We start from the raw sequence: 18,026 nt of genomic DNA on the forward strand, positions 1-18,026 counted from the left end.
ACTTTGTTCAGGTAGACAGGCTGGTGGTGAGGACAGAGAGGGGGGAGACCAGTGCCCAAGCTGGTTTTCCCGTGGGTGTGTAGCCACAGGTAACCACACCTCTAGGGTGGGCTATAAAGCCCCTACCATCCATGGAAATGTTCAGACATCTTGAGAGTGGGCAGAATAGTGCACTCTGGAATTGCTGGATGCCACACTTAGCTGGAAAGTTGACACCAAGTGGGAGGGGACCTGGTAGCCCATTGGCTAGTGACCGCATCATCCGCATAGGGCACTTTCTGGGCATAAATCTGGCACCCTAAACCTAAGGTCCCACCGGAACTGGACAGAGGTCCAAAGAGGGACTGCCCTTCTGACCCCTGGACCGCACATGAGCAAATTTCACCCTCTGCTGGGCTGCACCTTCAGTCTCTCTACGGTGCAATTGGCTGGCCCCTTGCAACCAGCACCAGGGACAACAACGCTGAAGAAGCCCTATTCAGCAAGTCAGTAGTCACTTTGGAAGAATCTCCACTGACTGCTGCTGGGCGCCCCAAGAGACTGATCCTCGATGGCCAAAAGTTGCACCCTAGTCAGCTGGACCCGGGAGTGTTGTCTAAGTCCAGATTTGTCGCGTAAAAGAGACACCAGCCTCCACCAAGTGATTTCGCTGAGACCGCTGTGTTTGGAGATCAGTTGTGCAGCCGTGGCTGGCCTTCGAAGGACCCCGACCTTTGTGGCCAAACTCGCCTCATCTGCCCTGGTGGCCAAGGAATAACTGCAAAGGCACCCACATCGACCACACAGCATCTTTGAGCATCTTCCATCTCCTGTATCTTTAGCATCAGGACCACTCCATTGCACAATGTGGCAGTTGTGTTGTAAAGTTTGGAATTGGACTTTAAAATGCTTTTGGTGTCAAGGATACTATCCAAGTACTCCCCATCTGCCCTCTAGACCTTCATCCTGTCATATTTGGTTGCCCAAGTGCAGCCGGAGTAGCCAAACAAAACTCTTACAAACTGTTCTGAAGTTCACAAACTTTATGGTTACCAAAGCTTTTTTGAAGTTATGATAAGATTTAAGTTTTCAAAAATCTGTATCACCTAAATCTTCAGATGATTTTTGCTCATCTTAGTCTCTAATAATTCATAAAAGTATGCTCTGCTTTTTTATAAATTAATGTTGGCTTTTTTTCGTGTTGTGTGTCTTTCTTATTTTGTTGTTTTAGTACTGTTAAATGCTTCACACCAGTTCCTCAGTTTAAGCCTGACTGCTCAAAGCCATAGCTGCCCAGGGTTGAGCTTAAGATATTACAAACTAGCCTGACTAGAACCAAAAGTTTTTGTGAGTGTATTAGACAGTAAGGCTGTACAGCCATATCATACAGTACATCCACACACTTAGGATATCCCGTGCAATTATGCTACACAGAATTACATGAGTTATGCCCACCCCTAGTAAGGAGACTGGCTTCATTCTCCCTGAGAGAAGTAGAAGTAATGTGGCATGATTTTTCAAGCATCAGGACAAAATTTAACTACTGCTGCTATAGCTTCAATTTAGGATCCCCAAAGTACAAGATGCATTTCCCTAGGTCGAAAACTGGTCACATTCCATCTTCTCTTAGTGTTTAAGCCACTTTGGATGTCCTGGGCTAGATGCAATGTCTGCGTCCTTACCTCTTTACAGGATATGCAAAGGTAAGTGTGGCCTCTTCTAGATGCCACTCTGGTGGGTTTCACAGATTTATATGTGAGCAACAAAGTAGGTTTCTTAAAGTAAAACAGTAATGAACCAGAATGGGGGAAAAGGTACAAGAACATGAATTGATTCAATTTTAATATGTCTCAAGCTTACTAGAAAGAAGCATTAAAAAGCTGTATTAAGTTTTCCCAGAACAAAAGGGTGTAACTCGCAAGATTTTTATTTTATTTTTAAAACAAAAGGATTTACGATCAACGTTTTTTGGCAGTTGGTGTACAGACAGAAAAAGCAGCAGAGAGACGAATGAAATAAATGACTATAGCATGAAAAGAGTTACTATCTTCTGGAGAGAAAGATGGTACACTCAATGTCTTAAAGGCATCTCTTTTAGCAACTGGCAGGTAAGGCAATATAAGGAGCGGGGTGCTGAGGTACAGAGGCACAGGGAGATATGCTTCTGGAGACATGGCAAAAAGCCTGGACAGCTTTTATCTGAAAGTCTGCAAAGAGAATTGAAATAACCTTACATACTATTTTATTTGGAAAAAACAGGAAGAAGTATCCTTCTTATTACAGGTCAGAAAGGGAAGATTACTGCCCCAGATTCTTTGAAGAAGAGATGGGAGTAGGGAAGTTTACCTAGTTTCGAATGCGACCAATTTGGGGTCCAGTCCACAGATCCACAGGACATACTAAGATAATAACTTCTGTTTTCTCTCCTTTTGTTTGTAACCCAAATACCAAATTGGTAACATGCATGATCGAAAAATGTCAGCTTGGTGATCCATATCGTCATTAAAAGAAACCATGATATGGTTACTCCACACTTAAGAGATTTGGAAGTAGACCAAAAGAAAGGAAAACGTTTGTTCTGTTCTGAAGAAATAATGTATACCAATTAAAAGCCTTTTCAGCAATTCCAACATAGATGTATTCATAGAATTGATTCAAAAGTATCCATTGAGACAGGGTGTCAAATGCAGTTCTGAAGTCACGTGCTCAGGGCTGTTCTTCGTCTGTGAACCAGAATAGATCATCGATACTCAGACACAGAGAGAAGTGCAGATTCCGTACTAGGAATAGGTTTTTAGCCAGCTTAATACCTATCTAAAATCTTAAGAGTTCCCATAAGACAGAAAATGCCTGTTGCTTTCACAATAAAGTATCTTAGGAAGTGGTAAAAGAGAAATGGGCCTATAGGAATTGGTGAATTTGCTAAAGATTGATTTAGCAACTGAATTATCATGGCCTCTGCCAAAGTCTTCATGCTAGTACTTGTGAAAAGTGTTACCTTATGCAGTGGTTAATTTGAGCTGGTGGGGGCCACTGGCATTTATTTTTGGAGTCCTGAACTTTTTTCCTCACCAGACAGTTCCCAAGAGCAAAAGAGAAAAACACTCTAAAAGGGGTGGGAAATACCATGACTATAAAGGGCAGGGAGTTTCTGGCAGTAGATTAAAGAGGTCTGAGGTGGATTTAGGACTATGCAGCCTTTTTATTTGGCAATTTGGCATTTAATATTGCCAACTGCGGGCCTCCTTACAAGGATTTTGTCACCAGCACTCATTATTTTACTAATTAAGCACAGACAGTATGCATGGTTAAACTAACTGGCCCAGCGATATCCACAAGGTTGTGTAGATTAAAAGCTGGTCAAGGTGGGGGTTTCCAGATTTAAGGCCTGATTTTGATATTTGCGGACGGGTTACTCCGTCACAACAGTGACTGATATCCCGTCTGCTAAAATCTAAATCCCATTATATCTAATGGGATTTAGATTTTGGCAGACAGATATCTGTCACCATTGTGACAGAGAAGCCTGTCCGCCAATATCTTGTAGCCAAAGATGTTATGTCAAAAGTGAGAGGTTCGAAATTAGAATTAGTTGATTGTGAGGATTTTAAGTCTTTAGAGGGCCTAAAACTCAAGATGTCATTTGACAAAAGTCAACATGTTCATTCTGGTCAAAAAAGGTGGCCACTGAGCCAGATAGGTCTTTAGATGGTATAACAGAGCATGGAAGATGTGGCGATTGTAAAGAAATGGCTCCCTGTTGCAGTTACCTCCCACTTTTTGCCTGATACTGATGCTGACTTGACTGAGAAGTGTGCTGGGACCCTGCTAACCAGGCCCCAGCACCAGTGTTCCTTCACCTAAAATGTACCATTGTATCCACAATTGGCACACCCTGGCATTCAGATAAGTCCCTTGTAACTGGTACTTCTAGTACCAAGGGCCCTGATGCCAAGGAAGGTCTCTAAGGGCTGCAGCATGTCTTATGCCACCCTAGAGACCCCTCACTCAGCACAGACACACTGCTTACAAGCCTGTGTGTGCTAGTGAGAACAAAATGAGTAAGTCGACATGGCACTCCCCTCAGGGTGCCATGCCAGCCTCTCACTGCCTATGCAGTATAGGTAAGACACCCCTCTAGCAGGCCTTACAGCCCTAAGGCAGGGTGCACTATACCATAGGTGAGGGTACCAGTGCATGAGCACTGTGCCCCTACAGTGTCTAAACAAAACCTTAGACATTGTAAGTGCAGGGTAGCCATAAGAGTATATGGTCTGGGAGTTTGTCAAACACGAACTCCACAGCACCATAATGGCTACACTGAAAACTGGGAAGTTTGGTATCAAACTTCTCAGCACAATAAATGCACACTGATGCCAGTGTACATTTTATTGTAAAATACACCACAGAGGGCACCTTAGAGGTGCCCCCTGAAACTTAACCAACTAGCTGTGTAGGCTGACTGGTTCCAGCAGCCTGCCACACTAGAGACATGTTGCTGGCCCCATGGGGAGAGTGCCTTTGTCACTCTGAGGCCAGTAACAAAGCCTGCACTGGGTGGAGATGCTAACACCTCCCCCAGGCAGGAGCTGTGACACCTGGCGGTGAGCCTCAAAGGCTCACCCCTTTGTCACAGCCCAGCAGGGCACTCCAGCTTAGTGGAGTTGCCCGCCCCCTCCGGCCACGGCCCCCACTTTTGGCGGCAAGGCTGGAGGGAACAAAGAAAGCAACAAGGAGGAGTCACTGGCCAGTCAGGACAGCCCCTAAGGTGTCCTGAGCTGAAGTGACTCTAACTTTTAGAAATCCTCCATCTTGCAGATGGAGGATTCCCCCAATAGGGTTAGGATTGTGACCCCCTCCCCTTGGGAGGAGGCACAAAGAGGGTGTACCCACCCTCAGGGCTAGTAGCCATTGGCTACTAACCCCCCAGACCTAAACACGCCCTTAAATTTAGTATTTAAGGGCTACCCTGAACCCTAGAACATTAGATTCCTGCAACTACAAGAAGAAGGACTGCCTAGCTGAAAACCCCTGCAGCGGAAGACCAGAAGACGACAACTGCCTTGGCTCCAGAAACTCACCGGCCTGTCTCCTGCCTTCCAAAGATCCTGCTCCAGCGACGCCTTCCAAAGGGACCAGCGACCTCGACATCCTCTGAGGACTGCCCCTGCTTCGAAAAAAGACAAGAAACTCCCGAGGACAGCGGACCTGCTCCAAGAAAGGCTGCAACTTTGTTTCCAGCAGCCTTGAAAGAACCCTGCAAGCTCCCCGCAAGAAGCGTGAGACTTGCAACACTGCACCCGGCGACCCCGACTCGGCTGGTGGAGATCCAACACCTCAGGAGGGACCCCGGGACTACTCTGATACTGTGAGTACCAAAACCTGTCCCCCCCCGAGTCCCCACAGCGCCGCCTGCAGAGGGAATCCCGAGGCTTCCCCTGACCGCGACTCTTTGAATCCAAAGTCCCGACGCCTGGGAGAGACCCTGCACCCGCAGCCCCCAGGACCTGAAGGACCGGACTTTTACTGGAGAAGTGACCCCCAGGAGTCCCTCTCCCTTGCCCAAGTGGAGGTTTCCCCGAGGAACCCCCCCCCTTGCCTGCCTGCAGCGCTGAAGAGATCCCGAGATCTCTCATAGACTAACATTGCGAACCCGACGCTTGTTTCTACACTGCACCCGGCCGCCCCCGCGCCGCTGAGGGTGAAATTTCTGTGTGGGCTTGTGTCCCCCCCGGTGCCCTACAAAACCCCCCTGGTCTGCCCTCCGAAGACGCGGGTACTTACCTGCAAGCAGACCGGAACCGGGGCACCCCCTTCTCTCCATTCTAGCCTATGTGTTTTGGGCACCACTTTGAACTCTGCACCTGACCGGCCCTGAGCTGCTGGTGTGGTGACTTTGGGGTTGCTCTGAACCCCCAACGGTGGGCTACCTTGGACCAAGAACTAAGCCCTGTAAGTGTCTTATTTACCTGGTTAACCTAACAAATACTTACCTCCCCTAGGAACTGTGAAAATTGCACTAAGTGTCCACTTTTAAAACAGCTATTTGTGAATAACTTGAAAAGTATACATGCAATTTTGATGATTTGAAGTTCCTAAAGTACTTACCTGCAATACCTTTCGAATGAGATATTACATGTAGAATTTGAACCTGTGGTTCTTAAAATAAACTAAGAAAAGATATTTTTCTATATAAAAACCTATTGGCTGGATTTGTCTCTGAGTGTGTGTACCTCATTTATTGTCTATGTGTATGTACAACAAATGCTTAACACTACTCCTTGGATAAGCCTACTGCTCGACCACACTACCACAAAATAGAGCATTAGTATTATCTATTTTTACCACTATTTTACCTCTAAGGGGAACCCTTGGACTCTGTGCATGCTATTCCTTACTTTGAAATAGCACATACAGAGCCAACTTCCTACAGCGATCAAACATCTTTTGTATTGTTTGAAAAAATAGTGTAAAAAAATGCTAGCCTTAGATATTCAAGTTTTATAAAAAAGCGACACATGGTTGCTTTATAGTAGTTTTTAAATCAGTCTTCATGGCAGAAAGATATGCCTTTTTCAATTCTGTATTGTATTTGCTGTGCTACATTCTTTTAAATGCTTTAAACTAGAACTGTCCTGTAGCAAGCTCCTCAGAGTGCCAAGGCGCAGAGGGAGTTCCCGTCCTGAAGCAGTTGGTTTTTATAGGCATGTTCTTATTTAATGCTGAAGCAATCCAGTTATTGTAAGTTTTGGGTTTGCTTCCATGTCAAAGTCCAGTTATGGATGGTGTGCAGGAGCAGGTAATGCTTGGCTGAGATTAGCAAGAGGTTCCTTCTGGACAATGGAAACCCCAAAGATACTGAATTGTGTAGAAGATCATTTGTAAAACTCAACTGGAATCTTTTCTTCCATTTGGAATATTTTCAAGCCCAGCAGGCAACACTGTAGCCATGTTTTATGCAAACAAGTAGGGAAAGGACTCTAACAACTCAGCTTTGAGACTGGGCACTTGTGAATGAAATGCTACTGATACAATCCACAGGAGTATTTCTCAATTCCAGTAGTCGTTACGTGGAGAAGTTCTCTCTGAGGATTATAGGTTCTGTGACCTGCCGGATTGTAATAAAAAAGAATAGAAATAAAAAATGGGCACTGTTAAAGGTATAGATAAAAAAAAAAAGTAGACTAGCAGAAAAAAATAAAGTAGATTTTGCAAAAAATAAAAGGGTTAGTGAGAACTTTAGATTTGGGTTTAAGTATTGTTTAAGGGTTAGGTTGATAATGCAAAGCAAGGCTGTACGGGTAAAAATTGGGTTAAGATTTTGCGATGGGCTTAAGATTTGATTACCCTTTTGGGGTTGGTTAGGGCAAGAGTAATAGACACACCTAGAAAATATTACGGTTTTTGCACACAGTGCGATTTACTAGTGGTTTTAAAAAATTCAGGACAACCCTTAGTTTACTGGGGTTGGAAGCCTATCCTACTGCCACGAGGACTTTGCTTTTATACCGGATTTTACAATATCTGATACTGGAGAAAGACTGGATTCTTCTGGGGATGATGGTTTCTTGCTTTCCTTTAGTTCCCCATGTAAGACTGCATTAACACCCCTTCAAGAATGCTTGATGAGATAATGGTCCCAGATAAGGGGGTCGTTGGAGGACCTTGTTGATATATCCCAAAATGAAGTGCACACTCCAGTTGTAGAGTAAACATAGTTTATTGCTTAGCAGGCTATGCTGCCTCGAGTGCAAACTCTCCAGGTTTGGGGAGCACATATATTGGCTTCACAGTGCAGGGTTGAAGGGCCACGGATGAACACATAAACTCCTGTAGTTGACTGCAGTAAAATCGACAGTTATTCCTGAGACTGAAGCTCACAGCTGTCCAGGAAGGCCTAAAAGATTGGTATTTAGCTCAAGCATATCGTATACATCTCCTTTCAGATCACTGCCAAGGGTGGAGATCAGCTCTGTAGACTTGTGGATCAGTACAACAGGCTTCATAAGGCAACTCCCAAGTAGCAGCTTCAAGTCTTACTTTGGGCAAAATATTACAAAGATGCCACCTGTAGTCTTTTAGGTATCAAAACCCACAATTGCTACAGAATGTTCTATGGATAGATTAGTCAAGGATATTTGCTTATACCCCCACCCCCTCCCCTTCTAAGTCATCTGTAAAATGCAAAAGACTAGTGACAGTGGTTCTGGTCACCCCAAATTGGCTTGTGAACCATGGTTCACCTTTCTGAAAATGTCACTCCATCCTCAAATAGAAACATCCAATTCTGTGTTATTTCTTAGCCCAGAAACTGCATAATCTGCACCATCAGTTTCACAGTTGATGCATCTTGCAGTCTGGTACCTGAGATCTCAGAGTGGGTACCTTTCAGCAGATTGTATTGTTGCCCTAAATGATGTATTCTGTTTGACTAATAGGATACTTTATTAAGCACAGGGTGCCCATTTTTTTTTTTACCCTGTCACAGATCCATCCACTACCTGCTTCCACACATTTACATCTACAACGCCTGGTATCTTTCCAAAAAACACTCCTATGCTTCTCTTACAGAACGTTTGCCTTCTGTACACTGCCTACCTATAAAACAAACAGCATCACTTGCTCTTTAAGGTGTCTGCTACTAAGGTTATGAAAAAAGCATCTCACGTAGATCTTTACCAGCTATTGGGTGGGATTTACACATTGTCCGTAAACTGCTCCTGTGAGCTCTTTTCTAGCCATTACCTGCAATAGTTCTATAACACCTCACATGGAAGGTCATATTTTCAAGTGAAAGTTACTTTCCTATGTAAAGTTAGTGAATTACAGCCTCTCCCTCTAGAAAAAAGCCTTTGTTTGAAATCCACAAGGTATGTGTTGCAAACATGCCCATATTTTCTATCCAAGGTTATGAAACCCTTTCACATTAATCAAAACATTTAATTGCCTAGCTTTTTCTACAAACTCTGACTAAGAGTTTGTTACTCATTTTGATTATTAAAAGGACACTTATGTACTACCCACATAGGACCCATTCACTCATAAAGTTGTTTGTTGCTTACTCTTCACCACACTGAGACAATTCTATTTAAAAAACAGGCAGTTCATGATGTATTCAACTGTGCTATGCCCAAGTTAAATTCACAACCACACGCACACCTCATGCTTATTCGCTCGGTCAAAAGGAGCAACAGTGGCATCGCTAGGCACAATTCAATGGCTGATCATTTGCAAAGGTCTCACTTGGTTGTAACTCCTCACATCACAACCATATAACACATGTGCACCTTCAGGCTAGAAAAGAGGCACAAGTAGATCTAATTTAATTTTCGTCTTCAACATCTACGTTCCTACAATCATTATATTAAAGTTTGGGGTACTGCGTTTTAGTCTGTGCACAGCATGTGAGCTACCAAAATGTATGACACAACTGGAAAACTTTACCTGTAACACTTGGTTTCAACTTTGTAATGTTTTAGATTCAGATGCAAACCTCTCATCTTTTTGGAGTTGCAGCAACATTTGGGAACGTTAAATTTCTTTAGAGACACCTCTCCTAATTGATAAAAAAGAGTCTCTTGTGTTTCTGAGTTGTTTAGCTAAAATGCTGATTTCATATTAGCGTCCACATTGGTCATAAAAATAGGTGAGCTTTAAACACCTGACACTAAAGAACTTCAATTTGTTTTCGACTAGGGCAAAGTTATTCTTCAGAGGGTTTTCTCCATTATTCGAAAGTGTTTGCTAGAGTTCCTCGCAGGAAATTGCTGAAGTTGTGGAAATGTACACAGTCTTGAAGTTTCCAGAGCTCTGATTAAAAAAGGACAAACCTATCTGCCTGTAAACATCTCTAACTTCTGGTGGCGATTTTCAAACACTAATAGTGCTCATGAATCAACTGTCATGTAGATAGTCTCCTGCTTTTTAAATTCATATCTCATTAGAGGACCTCAGTTTCTTCTAACATATTGCTCATTTCATTAAGCAAATGTGCCATTGGTAGTTTCCATGGACCTATTGCCACCGAAGACATTTATAAGAGTGCAGTATCAGCCACTCAGTTTATTTTTACATCCATTTTTGCATCTACTGTTAACTTGATTTACCAAGAAAATATGTTGGTCCAAGAACTTGCTTGAACCCTAGTGAGTCATATGCTATTTTCTGTAGGGCTTTGTACCCCGTTATAAACAGAATGACAGAGAAAAGAAGCCTTGATTTAATGTTGATTATAGTATTTTATCCTTTCTCTCCCTCCATTATACCATCCACCTAACTAGCCCTTCAGTAAGTATATGTTAAGATACAGCCATACATGGCTCGAAAAAACATGTAGAGAGTGATAGGGGACGATTGCCGATGTGTGAGTGGTGTAGGACTAAATTGGGTGAAGCAAGTCATGTAAGATAGCACCAAAAACTTAATAGCATTGTTGTCAGAGCTGCGTATCTGATCCTCTGTGTGCAGACAACTTCCTCATTCTTGTTGGGAGGAGGAGCAAGGATTTACATGCACCAGAATCACCTTGAAAGTAATTTAATGTATATTTTTCACTGCATTTTTTACATATGTAGCCTGGTAAAACAATAGCAGATAACAGGATCTCTGAGGATAAGAATGTAAATGAAAATGGCATTTTCTGTTATTTTTTATTAACTTGTCATTTTTGTTTGTGGAAAGAGAACATTAATTCCACACATTTCATATTTCTCTTTTGTTCACTAGGGAAGAAACTTTTTGGTGAAGGCTATAGTGGACTGGAATATGATTACAGAGGCCTCATTAAACTTTATAACTCTATTGGCAATTATGAAAAAGTATTTGAGTACCACAACGTGCTTGCCAATTGGAACCGTTTGCGAGATCGTCAGTTTTCAGTTACAGATGCACTAGAGGATGTAAATACGAGCCCACATTCTACAGAGGATGTGGTCCAGTCATTTCTGATGTCTCAAAATGTGGATGGACGCCGCTGCTGAGAACTTGGTTAAGTAACCAATTCACTGATCCCAAATTATTGGGCAAATCTTACTGTGAAATATTGTTTTTTCCAAGGCTGGAATTCGCATAGAAACACTGGTCCAGTTAATTTGGAGACTTGTTAATTACGAACATGGTTTTCCATGATTCATCGAAAGCCCGAATGGAAGAATGCATCCAACTGGGTGAATGTGCATCGGAGTTTGGTCCTCAACTCGTACTTAATACCAGACGACTGCCTGATCATCTGCATTTTCCAGTTGTTTTCATTTTCTGCACCAATTGCGTCAAGACCTTGAATAAAACTGTTAAAGAGTTTAAAAGAGTTGCATTGTTATTACAAATAGAGGGTCCATATATTCATTTTCTTGAGCCAAGCACTTGAGCCAAGGAAAAAAAATAGAAAGTCTGTATGCAAATCTTTAATGTATTGTGCTGCTTATACATGATATAGTTCTTAAAATCTACAGCTCTAATGGACGAAAGGAATGGTTTTCAAAGCCACACACTAAGTGCAGTTGAAACATTTCTGGTTATAGAAGACACACGTGGAGTGTCTGACTGTGGAGATTCTTTGCAAGTGTTGAATTGAAGCCACTGTGTTGTTAGAAGCATTTTCTTTGTCATGAACAGCACTACCAGTATACATCTAATGTAGGCCACTGAAGAACGTACTGTCTGTAGAACACAAAGTGGCATATTAAATATTGTAAGCAGATGTTTTTCATGAACAGCATCCAACTCCATTTTAAACAAAAATAAAATGTAAACATGTTGCTGCAAATCCATTACTTAAAAACTCCTTTTTGCTTTACCCATTCAAACAAAGCAGACAACTGGAAGATTTTACTTTTTTGGTAAATGCATCAGTATGTCCCCGAAGTTCAAACTGCAGTATTGCTGATGGGTGCTAGTTGAAGACAGGACTAGCTACATGTGTACTGTTTGTACAACAACACCATTTGTCTGCCTCTGTTACAGCTAGTTGCTGCTGTATTATGGAATCTTTTCATTTGTAATACCTGGATTTTTGAAGTTTAAAAGAACAAATGTTGGCTTTGCAGTGCTACCTTATGAAGAGCAGAAACAAAGTGCTCACCATGAACTGCAGAGTGTTTTAAAAAAGCATATTTAAATCATGGCCAAATCTTCACCTGCATGTGGCATAACAAAGTAGTCAAAAAAGTTTTGTTTGGTTGCCAGAAGGTGGAAAGTGGTTTTGTCTTCATTGTACCAGGTAAATTGCAAGTAGAAGTCTGTTGAAGCTGTTTGAAGTGTGTGCTATTCTGGCAGTTTGTACAGTTTGTTTGAGTTGTTTGTCCCAGTAGTTCCTTGCAATACCATCCTTCACAGAGTGAAAGCCATTGGCGCCTACCTTCCAAACAGTAGTTATGAAGGCCAATTGTTTACTTTTGCTTTTGTATTGAAGGTCATTTTCTAAACAAAAATAGGGCCTCCTCTATAATTAATTGTGTTATTCCTACTAATTGCACCCACTTAATCAGCTGCTGGGAATGTGTCTGCCTTGAGGTAATCCCTTTGGATTGCATTAAAAAACTTTACTATCAGTTGCAAAAAGTGGTTAAAAAAATGAGGTCGCTTTATGTGTCATGATTTTGATTTTACATGGTATGGTAGCATTCAAAACCTAGAAATTTAATTTTTGAAATTATTAAACCATTTCCTACTACCACCCAAGTTACTTGGTAAAAACGTAACGTGTTGGTCCTTGGAGGACATGCTATTCAGATGCTAACTTGTATCAACTTAAATTAATTGTCTCCCAATTGAGTGAGTAAGTCTTCATTTAGTTTTGACAGGGTTTTTGGGAGAGATTAGTTTGAAAATTAAACAAATTGTTATCTTAAGTAATGTGTTGTACTTTTCAGAGCAGGATGCAGTATGTTGCTGCTTTGACAGTTTCAGCTTTAAAGGTTTAGGTGCCTCTTTTCATGGGTTCTTCAACAAAATACTGTTGATTTTATTGAAAGGTCTGAGCTATTCAAAATAAGGAGTATTTTGTTACTTCAGCATCCAAGGTTTGCAAAACTTAGAAAGTTTTAATCTGTCACCGCCATGTTTTGCAAATATAAAATGTTTAGAAGTCTATTAGTAAAGTTAATGTTTAAAATAGAGGAATAGGCTGCTAACACACATTGGCCAAAGCATTTTTTTTCAGCGCATTAAAACATGGGATTGTAAGAGGGTTATTATGAGGTTGTACAACTAATAGAGGGACATTGTGAATCATTTTCTCACGTTGTAGGTTTTATGGCCAAAATGTAATCAAAATATAATTTGAATATCAGTCTGAAGTTAGCTTTATCTGCTTTATTAATAACTGACTGGTAAATTACAAAGTGTACTAGAAGCAATAGATGAATATCTGCAGAATACCTTATTTGCCATGCAAAAAAGAGTGGTACTTTTCCTCCTTCATTCCCAGTTGTTCATTTATGCTTCTGACTTTCTTGTAAAAGAAAATATTAATCTGTCTAGGTGTTTTGCACTACTATCTTGAAAGAAAGATCAGCCACAGTAGATAACAAAAATGTCAATTGAATGCCAGAACTATAAAAAAAAAATGCATTGACTTCAGTTTACTGCTTGCTAATTGACCTTTGCAGAAGTGTGTGTCTCTGGCAGTTTCTATTTTTTAAATTGGCTTTGTGTCTGTATTCACGATGGTTTTCACATGTTTTGCGCCAAAAGTTCCATACTTACGTTTTTAAAAATGAAATGTTTTACATCCTGATGAAATCGTCGATTTACCAGGTTAAAGTTTAACTTTGTTTACTTCAGTTCATGGCAGGGGTGGGAATAAATACATTGGTTTGTCATTTAACTAGGTGCCATTTGTGCTGTTATTCAGTACAAGAGATTGCTGCGTTAAGTCGTGGTACAGTACAGCCAGTATGCTGTATTAATACAATAATGCATGAAAAAGGAACATAACTGCTGTGCAAAGTTTTCTTCTTAAAAAATAATTTGACAACATTTTGTGTTCTTGATTCATGGCTCTGGAATTAGGAATAAGTTGTACTGTGTATTTACTGCTCCTATTTGTCATTATGTTTAAGTGCCGATTAGTTGTTTGTATGTGGGGAGGGTAGGGCTAACTTATTAAACTTTAACTGTTACTTCTCTTTGGGAACCATTTTCAAAGTGCTATTACACAAACTATGTTGGCTCAGTTGAAAAACACAATCTGACACTCTTATCCTTCATGGAGCATATGCAGTTTTTGAAACTTTGTGTTGACTGAACCAGCTAAAGTTATGGGAGTTAACTGCTTCAGCACATTTCATGATGGTTTTAGGCGACAGTGTGTCATTTGAATGATATATTTGTGTGTGTCTGTATGTATGTATGTGCGTGCTCAGGCTCTTGATGATAATGCCATTGCAGTCCTAGGTATCGATAGCATGAGGGGCCTTAGTGAATCTGTTTGAGTGCACACTTTTATACAAGTACATTTTACAGATGAAGGTAAACATATATATATATATAAATAAATACATAAATATCTATAGACGTGCTTTGTGGTGCACAGATTCAGTGTAGGATCACTGGAAAACTGTCACAGGTACCATTTAAGAAACAATCCTGTATGCCCCTGCAGAGGGGAGCACTGTTGATATGGCAATGGATATTGTGATAATTTAGATCTACATTTATTGTGTTGAAGGTTGGGTGTGCATTTTACAGAATACTACCAGGGTCAGTACTATTTTTATACTTTACATTACTCTGGGTTTAATAATCAGTGGTTATAACGACCAAAAGCCAGAACTTGAAATAAATACAAAAAAAAGATATTAACCAGGAATCAATGTGATGTGCCACAGCAATTTACGCAAACACACCTATATTGTCCCTAGATTTTTTTTGATGGTTCTCCATGTTCAGAATGATCTTTTGTGTCGTACTTTGCACAGACACATACTGTCCAACATTATTTGTTAACATCGCACCATACCAAGTATGTTTGTAACCAGCATTGTGATATCCTGTAAGTGTATTGCTGATGATTAATTATTTACCTAATAAATATAATGTTCCCCTGCACTCCCAGCACTTTGGGACGAGTTGTAATTATGTTCTATACACTTAAATAGTATATTGCTCTGTTTGATATGTGATGTAGTCTAAAATATAAATGTGCCTCTTGCAAAACAGTTATAGTTGGATCTTTACATCTGCTTTGTCCTTTGTTGAAAATAATGTTTACCCAGGAACCATGTATTGGCATTGAGAAAAAATGAGTTCACTAACTTTTTGTCACAATAATCAATATAGTGAAAATGTTGAAAGTTAGTTGTGTGCGTTTTTTCCATCATGGAAACTTCATTGATAGACAGGAAAATGTATTGTTTAAGTTTGTGCTGGGATCTAGATCACTTTTAATGAGACAAAATCTATTCTGAAAAATGTTAATTGTTTTATGTCTCCCTCTCAAGGGGATGCATTAGCTGAATTATGTTTTGATTGTTTTAAAAAGAAGCCCTTACAATTAAAAATTAATTTGGAACAGATTAACATTCCCTGAAATAGTGATTCTTTTATAAAGGAAAACATAACAAGAATGAAAGTACACGTCCGATTTGTGATGCTTAAAATGTCATAATGCATCCTTTAAGTTATGCAGCTTCTCTGCTGCATACTCTGTGCTCTGCACACTCTGTGCATCTCTGTGCTCTCTTCTCTCAGTGGTGCAGGGGACTATGCCATCACAGTATTTTATTAAGAATGTTTCTTCCATTTCATTGATTTTATTTCACTCTGTCTTATGATATCAAAGGCTTTGCCAGTGAAATGTAACTGGGTTTGAGTATTTCTTTCTTTCGTCTTCACAGCTTTAAAGAATGCTCTCACTCTGGGCTATATTAGTAAGAATTCAGTGAAAGATATTCATAGGCTATATGTTTACCAGGCTACCACACAACAAAGGAAAGCAAAGTTTTGCAGAAAATTGTGTGATTCACCATCAATGAGCAAGACGTAATTTGCATCAGAAAGAAGACCTGGACAAAAAGAAACATAATTTGTTGAAGGAGAACACACACTAAACCTACAATGAGAAAGGAGGCATAGTTGCCCCACAGGAATCCAGTGTAAGTACTCAAAGAAACCCCACAGGTGGAGATACGGAAAAAACACTGTTTGATATATACCGTCGTGATTGAATCGCTTGCTATGTGGGCATGGGTTCCTCTCAACAGTCTTGCCTTTTAGAACACAAAAGAGGTCAAAACAATGTTCACTGTATTGTAGTCGATCACATAAAGGACCTTTTCAGAGTTGAAGCCTCTGAAATTGATTTCACTGGTAATGTTGAAGTCCTTGATCTTCACCCAATTCACCAGTGAGACTGAATGCAAGCTTCAGCCTCTCTGCAAAATGCATGCCTCCAAACTCCAAGTCTATGAAAATAGTGCAAGTTCCTCTTCATCAGCAATATAAAGTTCTTCCCCTTTTCCCCCAAATCACTATCACAAACCTGTTAAATGTACATTTTTCGTGGTTGCATCTCAGAGGGGAAAGAAAAGATCATGTTATAACCTGTCCTGTCATCTTATATTGAGCTTACACATTGCAAACCTTTTCACAAATTGGGAGTGGGGAGAGAAGTGGAAACAGCCATCTCTTCTGGATCAATGTTAAAAAAATAAAAAATAAACAGGGTCAACTCCAGGAGGCTCACAGATCTCGAAAAAAGGTTCATATTCAAGACATGACTCTGCCTAGAAAGGAAGATTGAGCCAGAAATAGTGAGAGATATTGAAAGGAGTGCAATTTGACACAAGTCAAATCAGTTTCCATTCAGTTAGGCGAAACCTTCTCTATGCCCAATTCAAAATTCAAACAGTCTCAGACCTCAAGCCGAAATAAGGAATACAGACAGAGTTTCAGCGCTGACAATTCTAACATGGTTTGTCAAGGTTGAAAATAAAAAGTTCATTTCCACCTGTTGCATAAACGTAAGACTCTGGCTTATCGCTACAAGATTTATTTTCATACCCACTGGTGACACAAGTGAACTTAGTTCAGTGCACCAAAGATTGAATGTGAAAGACAGTTTATTGTAGCCCCGCAGAACCCCATCCAGTACATAGTTGAAGTGGTGTCAATGGTTTTGGGTTATTAACAGCCCTTAAGTAGAGATCCAGGGATGCCAGGGTAATTTGAAACAGCAGTTTCGTTGTTTACAATATCACACACAGAAACTGCACTAAGGAAAACCACTTTGGGATGTGGCCTGGCAATATGGCTGACAGGACTTGAGTCCCCAAGCTCTCCCCCGGCGCAGAGCTTTACTCCATACATCCTGCAGAAGCCTCTCTTTGTGGTGCACCCTTTTTTTTTACAATGCGTAGGCAACCTAAGCACCAAAGAACCCTGGGGTCCCAGAACTGGGCCAAATAGAGGAGTGACGGCCAGCAGATCGCTGACCGGGCATGCCGAGTGACCTGCCTTTGTCTCCTGAGGCTCGGGCGGCAGGGAGGACGTAATTGGAGCTGGTGCCCCTTCAACAAACCTGGGAGTAGCAACCTGGGGCTGCGGAGGTGAGGCTTGGTGCGTGGTTGCCAAGGCGCTGACTGGAGTTAGCGATCCGACTGTAGCGGAGGTGGATTCCAGGGTGGCCTAGTAGTGAACTGCCTGAGAGGTGGGCCCTCGGGACGAGGGTCGGACAGAAGACCGTGCCACCGCCGGGAGGGGGTGCCCATTGAGCTTGGGCCTGAGAAGAGAGCTCTGCAACCAGTGTCCAGCTGCTGGACACGGGGAGATTGACCAGTGGGGGAGAGCCGGTAGTCCAGCGGTGTACCAAGTGGAGCGACCTTTGAAGCCTGGTCCTAACGGGAAGATTCCCTTGCTGAGGAGGAGCCTAGCCATCTTAACAGAGGGGGCACAGGAGGCCCTTTCTCTGCGGTGAGCAGATTCGTCGTAATATCTTCTACAGAGAAGAGGTGCACCCTCGGTTGCCAGGGAGCACGGGAAGTCATCCTGGCTGCCTGCCTGAGGAACGTTAATTGGGGTCTGGGATGCCCCTTGGCAATGGCGCACAG

The 18,026-nt window shown here is 41.5% G+C and overlaps 1 protein-coding gene across 2 annotated transcripts in view; it reads left to right on the forward strand.

Annotated features, from left to right (window-relative positions):
* APPBP2 (amyloid beta precursor protein binding protein 2) overlaps positions 1-15,494 on the forward strand; it is a 337,597-nt gene extending 322,103 nt beyond the window's left edge. For both annotated transcript variants that reach the window (XM_069226533.1, XM_069226534.1), the window contains one exon: positions 10,705-15,494. In XM_069226533.1, the coding sequence (XP_069082634.1) occupies positions 10,705-10,958 (254 nt within the window). In that variant the 3' untranslated portion in view covers positions 10,959-15,494. The remainder of the gene's footprint in view (positions 1-10,704) is intronic.
* Positions 15,495-18,026: the final 2,532 nt, after the last annotated feature.

This window comes from Pleurodeles waltl, chromosome 3_2 (genome assembly GCF_031143425.1).
Source record: "Pleurodeles waltl isolate 20211129_DDA chromosome 3_2, aPleWal1.hap1.20221129, whole genome shotgun sequence".
Taxonomy (NCBI): domain Eukaryota; kingdom Metazoa; phylum Chordata; class Amphibia; order Caudata; family Salamandridae; genus Pleurodeles; species Pleurodeles waltl.